Consider the following 16922-nt stretch of genomic DNA (forward strand, 5'->3'; position numbering starts at 1 on the left):
TCCAAAAAAAAATAAAAGAGAAGAGAGAAATGGAACAGCCATTAAACGGAGTTTTCAACACAAGGACTGTATGCATCGTAAAATGTATTTGTTAATCATACTTTTTGCAAATACTCCAGAAATTGTGAATCTCAGTAGTATGATATATAATAAAATGATGATAGTATGCTGTTTTAACAATAGTCCTGTTAATTATACCTCAACAATCATTACTTGGACTCACCTTGAAGCAGTGCATACTAGATCTTTTTAAAAATTTAATCAAAGTTCATTTTTCATTTCTGAGCGTTTGCAAAATGTATGTTCATGATATTCCGATAACAACCATTTCAAGGAGATTTTAAGCAAAGAATCACATTTCCATATACCTATAACCTACCTATTTGAGTGAAAACCACGAATTACATCGACGCTTCCTTTCTGGCTAAAATATATATTTTTTTAACATTTTTTACTGTCATCAACTATGTCACTACGAAGCAGGATGTACAACCAGTGTGTTCTAACCACGATGACATATGGGGAGGAAACTTGGACTACGACCAGGGAGATTGAGAAAACCCCCAATAACAACACAATTAAGAGCAATGGAACGAAAAATGCTATATCCTAACTCTGAGGGATAGAGTTAAACACACGGAAATCAGAAGAAAGACTAAAGTAAAAGATGCCGTAGTTAAAATCAAAAAATTAAAATGCAGATGAACTGGGCATACTGCCAGATCACAACATGATAGATGGTCAAGAAGGACGACAGCCAAGAAATGGGAGAAGAAAAAGGGGAGATGAAAGAGAAGATGGGGAGATGTCACATCAAAAGACACCAACTTGGGCGAGGAAAACTCACATTCAACAGTAAATGAACAATACCTGATGATGATTGTAACTTAAGAGCAGTTTAAGCTCTTCAAAATGCAGGCTGTTACAAATTTACTGTTGCAACTAAATACAGCGAAAGACAATTTCATTGGAATGCAATCAAACGTAGGCGATACAATGAAACACGCCATATGTATAGTACATATATATGATAAACAACAAATATCTTATTACATGCATTTGAAATTTTATCAAGCTCATTAGCATTGTACTCAAATATGCAAGAGATTCAGACAATGGCCATCCATGTTCACGTTTCAATGAACATTTCACAGTCCCAACATTTTGGTTTTTTGAATAGAGACATTTTCCGTCTATAACTGAAGATGACTTTTTCTTATGGAATTTGTAAAAAATGGTTAAATAAAACACAGTATGCAATCCATTGACCAAAAAATATATTTATCCTTTTAAACAACAACAAATTTTCATTCCAGTAGACATTTAAACATAATGATATCCTCCACCCCCCCCCCCTCCCGCAAAGAATAAAACATCAGATCAATATAGTTCAGAAAAACACTTTGGTCACAGCTGTGATTGGTTATTCCATTGCATTTTCTTAAAATCTAGCTGTAAATTAAAACCCAAATATTTTCAATGTTATAACAATTTGTTGATTTTCCAGGAATGTTGCTCCATTTATAAAGAAAGGAATGATACCAAAATTGCAGAAGTATAGAAAGTATAAATTGCCTTAGCAATATTGTATGTACACTACTAGAACGGTAACCACTCAATAGATCAAAAAAGTACCATCGATTATTAAAATCAGGTGACTGGCAATCAGTATGCGATATCCCAGCTTAAGTGCAATAATTAATTAAATTATAAATCTTAATTAACATAGTAATTACCATATGAGTAAATACATGAAAACTGTGTGATTGGCTACGATTTGAATTCTTTTAATAATTCACAGTGGCAACAGTTTGATATGTTTGTGATCTCATTTACAGAGATAGTTAAAATGATAAATGCCATAAGATGAAAACCAAACTTGACAAAGTAGTAAATCGTTTAAAAAAAACATGTTAAATATAGTACGGGTCTTTTCTTTCTTTTGAACATGCGATGGTAAATACCCAGAGTCACAAAATAGTTAAAAGTGACCAAACAAACTGTAGAGATCATCATGTGGTTGGGTATGCATTGAACACCTTCCTAGCATGAATATTATAATGTACCCAATGAATGGTTTCCTCTTTCTTTATAAATAAACAAGACAATCACACAATTTACTTAATATGCTTGACGATCAATCAAACAATTACGTTTTACAATGTTACAACTGACTGGTACATCTCAGATATATTAAACTAAACTCTTGTGGGTTTTATATTAATTTGTGTGTGTGAGTGTTCATATATCTTTAGTCTCATTTCGCTTCTCTCATGTCTTTTTAATTGATGCAGCAATGAGTTGGAAATACAGAACAGTGAACAATTTCTGGGGCCTCCCACATTATACGTGGATACCCTTTATATTAAAGATGTAGTTTGGATTCTACAATGAAACACAAAATAATGAAACAAAACATATCCAGCAAAGTTTATTTCTCACTTTCTGAGAATAACTACAAAACTTGATGTGCTATTCATGATCAGTAATTATATTCTTTTATTAACTTTGAATATTAAATATTAAAGTTATTAACATATTTACTAAAAAAAGTTTTCTAGAAACACAAGACCTGGAAGGTAGGAAAAGACACCGATTTAAATGACCATTATTAAGCAAACAAATAACATTTTAAAATATTCCCACATAATTCCTTTGTAGTTATGAAAGTAAGAGTAGTTTATAATTCAAATTTAAATGAATTTCATTAATTAATTGAAACCAAGTGACAAAGAATTTGATCCATAATACATAAATGACTAGCAAAACAATAAAGCAAAACAAAGATAAACAGAAAGTAAGAATAGGCTTTGGTTTTCAATGACTTTTAGTTGATTATATGAAACTTATTGAAGCAGGCATAAACTTTACTCTCATGCTTACAAGTTTTCCACTGTTTTTCCTCTACTGGCCTCAAGTGACCTTTAAATTTGACCTCTACTAAATACAATGCGACTTATGTACCCATTATTATGATAAACCTTACATCAAAGTCAAGATATTTGTCTCCAAATGCTACCGATTTGATAGGAAACTAAAAGACTGAATTGTATTACAACAGAAAAAGGAAAGAAAGGCAATATTCACAGAAAGTTTTCAAGTACTGTAAGTTAAGAAAAGTAAAATGTGAGATAAAATTCCAGAATGATTGTTTGTTAAGTGCATGGAGGAACAAAAGTGCATCTAATATTGCCTAAGTGCATAGTTTGCTAAAAAGAAAGTTACTATCAGCTAAGGATGACATACATCTCAAGAAAACATTTAACATAGCAATATAAACAAATGCATATATATAAATGCTTATATAAAGTGAAATAAAAAGAGAACATGGTGATTTATAGCATCATGATCTGCATTATTCATTTACCTCTTTGATTTGGTCATGCAACTAATAATTGTTCTTAAAAATAATTTGTTGATAAAAGGGTCTTGTTTTTTACACTCTTTTTACAACTAAAAGTTCTATTCTGAGTACAGATAAAGCAATTGTCAACCTACATTTTAAACTCTGATACTACTTTTCAAGAACAGATTTAGCATATATACAAATGAAATTTTAGTTAATTTTTTTAAGTACACAATATGGCAGACTGGTGGTATCCAGAGGCCCTATAGTCTTGGCTTCTTGGCTTCTAAGACGATGTCTTCTTTGTCTTTTGTGCACCTTTTGCCGGGAATTGATCAGCAGGTATCACAGCATTTATATTTTCAAAGTGCTCCAAAAGTTTTCTCCATATTTTGCAGGTTTTCAGCAAGTTCCTGTTACCTAAAAATTGAAAGAATATATAAATAAGGGAGAAGTTTAGGAAACGTTTTGTCAGTTATCTTTGCACAATATACAGAACTATATTGCAACCATAGCAAATTGGAAAGCAGTAAGGGGAAAATATAAACTCCTCCTTGTCTTAGGGTCTGATGAAATTTACCATGATAACTATAAATGTATGACATCACCATATTCGAATCAGTCTGCAGTGTTTCAAACAAACAAAACAAGCATTTCAAACAATGTTCTACCTATACCCATATGATCAACGTAGGCCTATAACTTGAGATGACCATATTTTGTGCAGGAAATATGGGGATATTATTTGACCCTCCATGAATGGGGTTCACTTTGTCAAACTTTGAACAAAGAACGATAAAAGATAATTTTAGCTAAGAAGCTCTGAACATCATGTGTGTATATGCCTGTGTGTGTCTGAGGATATGAACAGTCCTCAGATGTCATTTTAAAAGGACCACCATGTCCTCAGAAGAATTCTATTGTTGAAGGATCTTGTTTAGGTTAAGGTACATGGATTCGAACAATGGGACAATAAAAAATGGGGTCCACAGTCTGCATGTGAAACACACTTACGTGTACATGTGGTTATGACATATGGTAAACCAATGCAGTCTCCAGAAGACGACAATCATTTTGGGAATTGTTTAGGAGTTTAAGAATATGGGAACATTTTCCCCAACATGTAATATTGCTCAGTGTGTAAAAGCAGGCTTTGGTTCCTCTGCGCTGCTGCATAGGAAATTCGATTTGTACATACCAATAATTATCAGGCCTTGCATGGCTCTGGTTATACCAACGTTCATCTGGTTCTCATCTTCGATGAATCCCAGGTTAGTCCGTCTCCAACTCTTTCCCGGAGTCTCTGGAATCTCGTCTTCCGGTAATGATCGCACGGTGGACAACAATACATAGTCCCATTCACTACCTGTCATTAAAAATATCAAAGAAATTGACTCATGGACGAAACAATCAGACAGTCAAGGAAGCGAATACATGTAGCCAACCTGGTTACCCTCGAGCGAATCAATAAATTATTTCATTACAGAATAGTATTGACATATATCACAGCAAAACAATTCAGGATTGTATTAAAACTTAACACTGTATTCTACTAGATAATGATCCATTTAGATCCTGGCTTTAGTTGGAAGCCTTCCACTGAAAAGCCCTAATGTTGTTATGATCTTCTTCATGTAATATGACAACGATATGCTAATACATAGATAGACAAATGTCTACTTATTACTTATGGCACAAATTGATCACACCTCATGTAATTTCTTCACTTTTTTTCACAGAGGAACCTGTCCAGTTTGCATCATATACAGTGTATAGAATTAAAAAAAAAAGGATTTCATCTTGCCCAACATGGTACATTCTGTTGAGTTACAACCTAAGAGGAGTAGACAATAGAGGAAAAGGATATTAAGAGGAAGGAATCATGCAGTATAAATTAACATTTAAAGAGTATCTACAATTTGGTTTGGGGTTCTTGTAGAGTTATGAAGAGAAAGGCTGATTCATTTAAAGAATCTGGCTCGTTTCAATCTTAGTTATACCTTGGCTCTTGATAATTGTCTGAACTTTGATCTTGGGGTGTGTCTTCTGCAGCATCTTATGTATTATATTACACTGAAGCTTGTACTGAGATAAAATTGCCACATCTTCTGGTTTCACTTTCCTCTGGTCCACAAGGTATTTTGCTACTCGAACCTGTTAAGAAAACAGAATGATACAGGAGACGTTTGACATTGACCTAATCTAGGTTGGATTTTAAAAGTATATTGCTGTTGCTGTGCTTAGTCAGTTTTTGCAATATGTATGAGTAAATGGGAATAAGCTGTGGGAAAGGGTATGCTCTAATGTTTGGCAGCATATGGTCGCCTTTTGCAGTTTGATATCAAGTGCTTTTTTGCCTACTATGAAAATGTGCACACTATTATTGAACAGTTGACATTTATCAAAATGTTGCTGACTCATGACACAAAACAATCCGTAATAGTGCAGTTGGCCAAATAACTGATTTACTGAATGTAGAAACAATGGAATAGTGAGTGAAATGGTCATAATTACTGTTGCATACCAACATGTAACAGATTAACAGTATATCAAGAATTCCCAGCTTCCATCATATACTTTACATGTAGTGTCACAAAAGGAGCTAGAATTGCCAAAATGGGTCAACCGTTTCTACAACCATCCACGCGTTCAGAATTGGTAAATCCAAGAAGAATGTACAAAATTTTGCATGGTATTCACAATTTCGTGACAATATTTGATGTGTATAAAGTTCCATGGCAACACAAACTTATGAATGCATAATACCAACATGGTACCACCAAACTATTATCATTCTTATCATTCGAAATAAGGGTATGTAAATAGGCTAACTTAACTATACATTTTCTTCTATACTATTTGATAATCTTGAAACAATAAAACAGAATGTTGTTAAAAAGTAGTTTCAAGTTCATACGTACAATTTCCTTTGCTTCAATGCGGTTACTTCTTGAATTTTCGTTGCCTTCTGATGTTTTGACAGTCTGTGTGTCTTCCAAGCCTTCTATGTGGCAGAAAACTTGTGGCACTCGACCTTTGCCTGGCCAAATATAACTTGGCAATCGAGGCGTGCGTTGGTTTACTGATTTGTCAGTAATGAGCTGGTTGTCATAAAATTCTTTAGATGGAAACTTGCAGATTTCTTCATGCTTCAAAATAGAATGTGCAAACAAATTTCAATAAATAAAAATGGCCGACCTTCATACACAAACTAGACAATTCTTTTATGTAATAAGATCCATGTTTAAATAAATACACGCAGGTGCGCACTAATCTTACAGTGGTGTAAAGAGTGCTACAGCAAATTGTGACCAATTAAAGGTTTCACAAACACTGAAAGTAACTCAGTGTCCATAGACTAACACAGTGCATCATGACAGTATGATATATGGCATGGAATCCCAACGGAATTATATATAACTAACTGTATTATTTGTGTTAGGTATCTTGTCTCCCATGTCATTTGTTGGTGTATGCACATTCTGTGTGTTTCCTACGTACCTTTTCTTATACTTCACCAGTATGTGTAACAGAGTCCAATATATAAAACACTGACAATTAAATGGCTGACTTACCATACGGTATTGAATCGACAATGTGTGTGCAGTGCCTTGGTACTTTTCCATCAGTGAAATATCAGCTCCAAGTTGCTTGACGCGTGGTTCTTGGACAATGGGTCTATATGAGATGCATTTAATAAAGAATAAGATTCCAAATTTATAAGGATTTTTAGGCTAAATCATCGCAGAATAACAATTTTCACTCTACATCACAAGAGAAAACCCTGCTTGCATTCATCATGGTAAAAAAATGAGTGTATGACAGGATTATGACACACTGACACTGAAGGACAGAGTGATATATGACAGAGAATGAGAGTTTAGCTTAAGCTTGATTAACAGCAGGTCTATGAACTTTTTTATTGCAAAACATTAGAGCGATATGGGTAATTATTTTCTTGATACACATTCTGAAGATATTCACACAGCTTTTAAAAAGATGAAGCACACACACACAATATACTTTAATTCTGATATTGAAGTACTCTTAGCTTCGACAATAAAATGATGGCAAATACTACAACCAGCTATACTTTAAAGCAAAGATTAACAGCTGGACTACAGGTGTCTATTAGTGCAAGCTTACTTCAACTTTGTGCAATTTGGACTGCACAATCGCTACACAAGATAGTATAAGCTTCCACGAGCTAATTGGAAGATAACTGTTTTCCTTCAAGTGGGCATGACAACAAGACAGTCCTTAATATGATTGACAGGTTGTTAATTAGTAATCAATCTATTACTTAACATGGATTGCATGTTCTGCTTTTGCTCCTTTTCATCATTTCCTTGAATATTAAAGGTTTAAAAGCACAACACTGAGTGTACTAAATTATACAAACTGGCTCTGCATTCTAATCTAAAATCCTTCTTTGAAAGAAGTCAAGGATTGCGAAAGGAGATTTAGCAGATCACTTTACAATTGTATATATTTTTAATATTTGATGTGAATAGAAATATTAGCCATTTCTATTGTAATATGTTTTACTCATTAAAGAAATGTTTTATGTCATAATTTGATGCCTACCTCAATTGTTTGTGATCGCCAATCAACACAACCTGTTTGGGTGTATGACACACTAGTGGAACAAGGGTATCTAGTTCAAAACACATCCCTGCTTCATCAATGACACACTGTAGAATGTCCAAGCTTTCCTTCAGAATGAAATGACCTGATGCGCTGCATGTACAGAGTATCACCTCCATCTTCTTGAGAACTTCAATCTATGATGATTTCAAAAAATAATTTCAAAATTTCAAATTCAAAAAACATTTTTTTTTCATTCATCGACACCAATACAGTGGCGTAGGAAGGTACTTTTGAGTGGGGGGGGGGCTGAAGACTGATGGCCGGCCTGGGGGAGGGGTCAAAGGGGAGGGGTGTCCCCCTCCCCTTTTTTTGCATTTCCAGGTGGCCTCAGATGCAATTTGGTGCAATATAGCACACTTCAACACTCACTCCATTTTGTAAACTTAATTTTGTATTTTCACCTGGCCTTAGATGCAATTTGGTGCTCCAAATGAGATTTTTTTTCTCATTTGGAAATGAAAAAGGGGTTTTCTGAATTGCGAAGCGGGGGGGGCGGAATGATACTTCCGCCCCTCCACATTTTTCACTGTCGTTGTCGGACCGGTTCAACAACCAGAAGGAAATAATCAAGATATCGGATAGAAAAAGCTGTAGAGAGAGTTAGTCTTTATGATCATAATGCATATTGTAACTGATGCCAATGAAATGTTTGGCATGCTAATCATAGTTGGAGAGCTCTTCAATTCTCTAGTAATAGTTATACCCAAAGATAGGCTAGGGTTTACACTTTACACCCCTGTTATATCAAGTGGATGTAGTCAATTGGATAATACAAGGCTAGCTCAAATCTTGTAGTGTTGTTAGCTATTGAAATGTCTCACGATTACAAGATAAAAACGTTTAAAGAGACCTTAAAGTTTCATTAGGTTTTGGTTCGATATGATTACGTTACTGTTGTTGTTGATCGAGCTTACCTTCAACTCATGCACTGCAATTGTAAAAAAAATAGCCTTCTCTGTGTAGGGCATCAACATCTAACATTGTTTATTAAGCTTTTGACACACAGCCATCATGACTGCAACCAGACTCCTTGACTGCAACTCGACTACTTTAATATGGAAATTTGTAGTCATAGTCAGGAAGTTTGCATTGCATGAATGCAACTAATATAAAGTTTACATAAATGTACTAAACAATCACAAAGAAATAATTAATATTAATATTAAACAATCACTGGTTAACAGAAAATGCTCATTACTGGTTCACTGCCCAGGGTGAGTAGTATGACTATGGATCTTGACAAAAAACTATCGAAAACTTAGATCAATGGAGGAGTTGATTTGGGTACCCATTCAGACGGGAAGTGTGCACATGGCTTCATAATATTTGACATGTGCATGCAGCATACATGAGCTTTCATGGTAACATCAACTGAGTATTTGATTCTGCAAAATAATGTATCAATGCCAGGAAACTAATATTCTGTTGTATGAACATGAAAATCAGACATACATTTGCCGACCATATCCGCCAAATATCACTTCTTGCTCTATATTGTTTGTAGGGTGCAGTGCATGAAAAAGTCATAACTAACTACTGAATTGTAGGAAATATAAGGAAAAGAAATAAGCAATATATATGGACTTACTTTAGCGAATTTAACAAGCGCTTTGTATTTCCTGATATTTTGCAATGTTGGATCGAGAGTACCTTCCTTCAGCTTCTTGTACATTTGATTGATTTTTCCACTCAAAGTGCAATTCTGTGACCTTATGAGGTAATGGAGGGAGTCTTTTTGAATATCTGTCTTCTGTACCTCTTCAATGTCACGTGTGAACTTCCTCTCTGCACTTTCAACACCAGGGATCGGAAAATCTAGCTGTTCTATGAAGTCACTGTATACACGAACAAACTTCATCTTCTTTGTTTTATATTTTTGGAGGTACACTGACGAAAAAAATGGAAATGAATTACACTTAAGCCAATTATAACAATTTGATGCATTCCTTGTTATTGATATTTTGTTTGAAGTAAAGAAATAGCTCCACAGTTTTATATTAAAATGAAAGCTTACGAAAATAGATAGTGACCTAAATATCATCTGTATAATTGAAATATTTAGGAAACAATTCATATAGAATATTGGCAAGTAAACTATTTGAACTAACTATTACTATATTAGATAGTTGTCATATTACAAATGAACATGACACATTGATATCTTCTGGTCAGTTCACTCCAAGTTTTACAACCAAATACTTGCATTGGAAGACAAAAGCCCAAACTGACCAAGCGACTAGCACAAGTCATCCCTAATTTGACCTGGCATGTTTAACCGCACTTTTGAAGATATCTTGTGAAAAGTTACTTACTAACTAGTAGCATTACTTTAATATTGCTGTCACTTTAAATGAGTCTCTCGTGATGACAATTTCTAAGTTAAAGTAGAACGATAGTGACAGAAAAAAAATCTCTCATTTTCATATATAATGTAGTTTATTTGTTACCAAGCAATATATTTTTTTAATTTTCCAAATAGCACACCGGAAAGTTATAAAAAAGGGATTATAACATCGTTTTTTCGTCTCCGTAATTTAGGAATTTGCAAACACTGCAAAGACCTTGAACAGCCCTCATGTCAGTGAATGACGTCACTGTGATGATCTTTTCTGTTTGTGCACTGTTCAGTACGGAGCTGTGCGTGCATTTCGTGTCAGCATAACTGTTACTTTAGTTTAATTTTCCGGCGTAATGTTCAAGACATAAATAGATAATGAATATCATGGTGTTTCTTGATTTCTTCACCACGTGTTTACAAGTTTTTTTTTACGAAATTTGCGGCGATTTCGCAACGATTTCCCAATATCTGAAGAGGTAACTCGCAAGCTGACCCAAAGTAACGTAAATCTCAAGATCACGTTTTTGGCGGGTTTTATACAGAGTGATGTATGAATGTGCTCACCTACCAGTCAAACTGGCACAATAACAATAGTGATGATAGTCTCAAACATAGATTAGTATAACATCTGAAAGAAAATACAAAGTTCTAAACAAAGTAGATTCGCTTGTATGCACTAGGCCTACTGTAAAACATAAACGTTCCTTGTTCCGTGCGTCATTAAATCCAACAGAAAGGTTTCATTGAGCTTGAAATACAACCGCATTTGAACTCAATCGAGTAGTTAGTCTAGCTCGAAAAATTTTCTCACTACATGCAATACCTATTGCGTTTATTCACATGCATGCCTCGTGGTTTGGGCTTCAGAAGGAGACGTATTCTAGCACAACTTCACGTAGGTCCGCAAACGGTACTTTCACACTGTGCAAACATAAGTGACAGTGTGCGCTACCATAAGTAATACTTATTCGATGTTTTGTTTCACTCGAGCATACACCAGGCGCGGCGGAACGGAAAAATTATTGGGGGGGGGGTTAATGTGTGGAGACTATCTAAGCGGAGCGCCACCATGAGTTGGCGCGGAGCTTACAATAAAATTTGGGGTTTTTCAAACCCCCAGGTGGCCGGAAACGGCACTTCCCGAGTGTTTTATGCTGCGAATAACTAGCCCTAAAATATTGGTCTCAAGCCTGCAATTTCTCAGATTGCACCCAAAAATCTGTAAAAACATTGTAATTTGTATATTCGATGGTGTTTTAAGAGAGTAGATATTACTCGTAGTGTACTCGCAAAGACGTTTTTGAGTGTAGTAAGGGGATGTTGGAGAACTGGCTGAAATGAGTCAAGTCATTGGCTTAAGACGAAGTTGTGTTGCGCTTACCGGTATCCACACTCACTGCTTCCACTTTTCACGGGGCGTGAAGACACGGTTGGGCTGACTATGTGGTCTATAGCCAGGGGACGGGCCGAGGGTCCCCCCAGCTTTTACTTAAATTATTACACCTATATAGTATACGTGTGCATCGGACAGATCGACAAGTATGCATTGAAAAATGGGCAGATGCACGTTTCGGAGCCTTGGTAAATATTGGGGGGGGGGCTTATCAAGCATTTGCCCCCTCAACTTTTTCATTGGGGGGCTGAGCCACCCCCCAAGCCCCCCCCCCCGGTTCCGCCGCCACTGGCATACACACATTTCCTATTCGTATTACATTTAAAGTGGTTTGGAGGGTATGAACACATCTCTGCCCCCCCAAAAAAAATCTGCCTAAGCGACGTCCATGCCCCAATTGAAATTTGCACGTGGATTCTCTCCTCATATAGTCATTAGGTTGTTCACGTCTGACATGTCTTCCAGTTCCAACACTTACTGTTGCATTTATCGGGATATATATAAATAATGCGGCATAAAAGCATCAATCTTTCAAACTTTTTTTACTTTAGTGACCTTGCCACACAATGATGGAAAGACGACGTCTTTTCTTCATAGGCGAATCCGTGTTTTTCTTCGCCAGCTTTGGTGGCACTGCAGTGGTCTTTAACATCGGTCTGAATTTTCCTGACACATTCAACTTTTTCTGCATCAAATATTTAGGGTCCCAATCATCTTCTGTGAATTGGGCAGAACAAACTTTCACATTCTTGCCATGAGAAACTCCTGGTGCGATGAAGTCTTTCCTGGTTCTCCTCACAAATCGTATCCAGAGTTTCCGATTTCTCTCACTACTTTTTCCGCTTGGAAAATTGAAAAAAAAACTTATTGTAGAGTCCACATTCGTTCTGTTGCATCCCCCTACAACGAAATTTCTTGGCATTTTGCTAGTGGTTTAGGTTGTTTGTCGAGTCCAATATAGAGTAGGTTGCAACTAAACTTACACACTAAGTGCACACAGCTGAAGTACGCTATGCCGAGCTCACTTTGTTATCATCATAACGACGTCACATGTCACTGTAGATCACGTGATCATCACATCGCTTTTCGCGAAAAGCCCAATTTTTGTTTAAAAAATCAAGGAGTTTAGGAATTTTTTTTAAGCCTTTCCCAACATCGGATTGACTTGAATTTTCACATGTGTAATATGGAAACCAACTAGAATACTCTTGAATAAAATCGTATTTTTTCGTCGATGCTGAAAAATCACTATTGTTCATCTTTAAGTATAAGCCAATTTAGTTCCATAAGTAATTCCCCTGGTCACCATCACACTTTGGTACAGCTGAAAAGGTGAAGTAGATATGATCACTACCGACTTGTATTTCTGTCATCATTGGTTTGGAACCCTAGTGAATGATTTCATGTTCTTGCAAGATTCTGTACACATGTACATTAATTGTACATATATACATACACACATACCGGTGTTGTTTTGGATTCTAACAGAGAACTTGAACAAAAGAATTCCAGGTCCTCGGATGTGACTTCTAAAGAACCACCATGTCCTCGCAAGAATTCTATTGTTAAGAATTCCAGGTCCTCGGATGCGACTTCTAAAGAACCACCATGTCCTCGCGAGAATTCTATTGTTAAGAATTCCAGGTCCTCGGATGTTATTTCTAAAGAATCAGCATGTCCTCGCAAGAGTTCTATTGTTACGTGGTATTATTAAGGTTAGGGTACATGGATTTGAACAATGGAAAAATAATGGGTCCTCAGTCTGAATGTAAAACATAGTTGTGTGTTCATAACTTTTGTACACATGTACACATGTATGTGTGAAGTGGAAGCTAAAGCGTGGCTGAAAGGAAATGTTGATTGAACTTACTTGCAATGACATCCACTGACTTGTTTGATGGTCCGCAATATAGAATCTGCTTCTTATTTTTAACCTCTCTGTTGATATCAGCCAGGAGAACTGTGAGGTAAGCACCCGTTCTTGTTTTACCGGTTCCTTCAATAACAGAAAAGTGTCAAACAATTTAATTGCAGACTATACCTTTAACTTTTTTCACAATAAATTGAACCAAGTTTGGTTTTAATAAGTGAAAAGATTGGTTCATTAGAGCAGCAGTTTCTATCTATAAATAATATTTTCTACATCATTTAAGGGCCTCTATTACATCAGTTAAAAGTGGGGTATTGTTATTCTTATAACAGAACAATGAAGAACCAGTAAAACTGTGGAAATTAAAATTGCATGCAAGAATTGCTTTAGCCAGCTACCTGGCCGCAGCCATCCAAACAACTAACTGAGGATGATCTGACAGAAAATACCCCCAAAAAAAATCAGATTTAGTTATTAATGCAGCTTCTACTAACAAACAGTGGAATAATGCCTGAGTCAAACATTACTAAATATATAACCAGTTTACCTGCATGCTATCTTATGTTAATATTATGACTAAATTTGATGAAAATAGAAGATGAGGCTTTGATATGATTTTAGCTGCTTCGACGTTTGGCGACCCCAACGACTTTTGACATTGAAGTAAACTATAAGGTTTGGATCTAGCATCTGCTGATCACATTATGAAGATCGAACATAAAGACTAGGTAATTAACATTTGCACGATTTCACTACAGCCATGAAATGTATTATGCATAACAACATATTGCTTTCATTACTGCTGACCATTTATCGTCCAGTATCTCAGACTTGGCTTTTCTTTCCTTTATGTAGTATTCTTTTTTAATCCAGGTTTCTTTCCACTTAAAATGCTTCCTTTCCCTCCATTCTTTGTGTATTTTGGTAATCACTTTATCTTTAAGCACGACTTGTAAATATATTTCTAGTAAGTGTTGTAATACTTGTGTAAAAATAGGACATATTTAAAGCAAGCAACTTGCATTCTCACTTCACTGTATGACTTGCAACCAGCCACTTATTCTACTATTGAAATCATGATCCTATTCAGAGTTACTATATATTTTTTTCTTTCTTTATTATAGGGGTTTTTACATCAAGTCATTGCATTAACTTAACTTGTTTATTCCTTATAATTGTTAACTCTTGTACTATAGTATTTTATGTTCCATCATACAGTTAGGACTCCTGAAACTCATGTTGAGATGCGATTAATCCAGACATGCTCTTACAAAACCAGTGACAATTTTAACCATCGTTTTACTGATTCTGCAAGAAAAATCATATTCAGTATTACATGTAAACGCAAGAAGCCTAACTAAGATTAACGTTGCTATAAATTATCTTCTAAACGCACTTGAAAACCATGATTTAATTTTATTGCAGTAACTGAGACCTGGATAAGTAGCAATATGACTACAAACCTCCTTGACATTGATGGGTACAGATTCATACATTAGGATAGAAATTCAAAGTGAGGTGCAGGTAGTGTAGCCATATGACCTAAAATTACTGCTAGAATCTTCTTACCTGGAGGCCCTTGAATGACAGTAAAGGGCTGTATCAATGCCAAACGGACAGCTTCCTTCTGAGAATCATTTAGGCTTGCATTATCGACGTTAAAACATCTGACGAAAACATCCTCGTTATCAAGTTTTCTTTTTCCATGATCCAATATTGTTTGAAGTTCGTCTGGTGTTGAAAAGAAAAATGGTTATTTTGATGTTGTTTTTTTTTCTTGCACCTATAAAAGTATGCAGCCAATGGCAGAGAATAGCTTTCAGTTCTCTTAATTCTGAGCGCCTGAACTCAATCGCAGTCTACCTACTTGGAAGGAGATAAACATGAATTACTCTCAATTACATTACTTGCAATTGATTGAAATAACACAGCCTACTACATACATTCACCAAAAGAGTAAAGAATGATGAAAATCAGTTCCGAAAATTTTGTTACTTGATGACAGTAAAATACATCATCATAAGAAATTTGTAACTTGTTGACATCACCTTAACTAAAATTGTAGAGGGAAACTATTTTATCACGCTACAAACTTTATTATAAGCATTGAACATTTACCAAATCAAGACACAAAGCTTCTAAAAATTTGATAATGGGACCATTATTTCCTAGCATTATGAAACTAAGCTTCATAGATGAAGATGTGTTTCTGATGTGTTGTCCAGTTACATGCAAATTGTGAAGATGTCATGCTTTCATGACTTGTCAATTGCAATCAACATAAACAACATTTTTGCAGGTATCATAGATGGTTAAGAAAGCACATGAACTGAATCCACTTTGCAATAGTTAGGTCCTAATTAATATATGAGTGAACTTTAAACTAACATCTCATTGCTATATATTAAGTACTTTGAATATAGAGGTACAATGCACAGTCCTGAATAAAGATAGTTGCAATTAGCATATGTATCCATACCATCAATATGGAAGTCTGGTTCTTGAAGGACAATGGTTTTTACAAGTTCACCACCATTACCAATAGTAGCTAGTGCTGCCTCCATTCTCCTACAAAAATAAAATACAAAGACCTGTCACATATACTCTAATCTACAAAAGTCATGTAAAATTCATAAGCCTGCTGTACATTAAATGGTAAAAGCAGCTTTTTGAGTTGGTTTTCATCATCATTTATGCTATTCAATTTACATAGCAATGAAAAACTAATCAATTAACATAGCAATAACAAACTAATCAATTTACATAGCAATGAAAAACGAATCAATTTACATAGCAATAAAAAACTAATCAATTTACATAGCAATAACAAACTAATCAATTTACATAGCAATAACAAACTAATCAATTTTACATAGCAATAACAAACTAATCAATTTAAATAGCCATTACATAACATCTAGCTCGTTAAGGGTTGAGGTATTTGTTAAAGTCACATGTCATTTCAAATGATGAAAAACAAATGAAAATATCTAAGCCATAAACTGTGATTGAATTTAATTTCCTAAATAGTATTTAACAAAATAAAAAAAATTCAATCTTGAACTTCACAACTTGAACTGCAAACTTGTCTAAACAAATAAATGAGTTAATTCTATGTTCATGCAACTTTTTGATTGCATCATTGCAATATTTATCAATTTCAATTAAAAGTGATGCTCTAAAACAAGAAGTGCTAGAAAAGTGTCTTAGCTTGATCCAATTTCAATTATGATATTTTTTGGAGAATACTCTGTACAAAATGCCAATCAAACTAACAAGAGCTGCTTTAAGCTTCTTCATATGACCCTCGTTTGACTACAAATAC

The 16922-nt window shown here is 35.0% G+C and overlaps 1 protein-coding gene across 2 annotated transcripts in view; it reads right to left on the reverse strand.

The window, feature by feature from the left end:
* Positions 1–581: 581 nt before the first annotated feature.
* LOC139982060 (3'-5' exoribonuclease HELZ2-like) overlaps positions 582–16922 on the reverse strand; it is a 51423-nt gene continuing 35082 nt past the window's right edge. The window contains exons 24-33 of one of the 2 annotated variants that reach the window (XM_071994573.1): positions 16077–16165; positions 15167–15328; positions 13598–13723; positions 9585–9883; positions 7934–8130; positions 6922–7024; positions 6268–6495; positions 5347–5500; positions 4545–4712; positions 582–3766 (exon numbers count right to left, since the gene is read on the reverse strand). In XM_071994573.1, the coding sequence (XP_071850674.1) occupies positions 3633–3766; positions 4545–4712; positions 5347–5500; positions 6268–6495; positions 6922–7024; positions 7934–8130; positions 9585–9883; positions 13598–13723; positions 15167–15328; positions 16077–16165 (1660 nt within the window). In that variant the 3' untranslated portion in view covers positions 582–3632. The remainder of the gene's footprint in view (positions 3767–4544; positions 4713–5346; positions 5501–6267; positions 6496–6921; positions 7025–7933; positions 8131–9584; positions 9884–13597; positions 13724–15166; positions 15329–16076; positions 16166–16922) is intronic. The other variant, XM_071994572.1, reaches the window with a different exon arrangement.

The sequence above is a fragment of the Apostichopus japonicus genome, chromosome 16 (assembly GCF_037975245.1).
Source record: "Apostichopus japonicus isolate 1M-3 chromosome 16, ASM3797524v1, whole genome shotgun sequence".
NCBI classification, from domain to species: Eukaryota; Metazoa; Echinodermata; class Holothuroidea; order Aspidochirotida; family Stichopodidae; genus Apostichopus; species Apostichopus japonicus.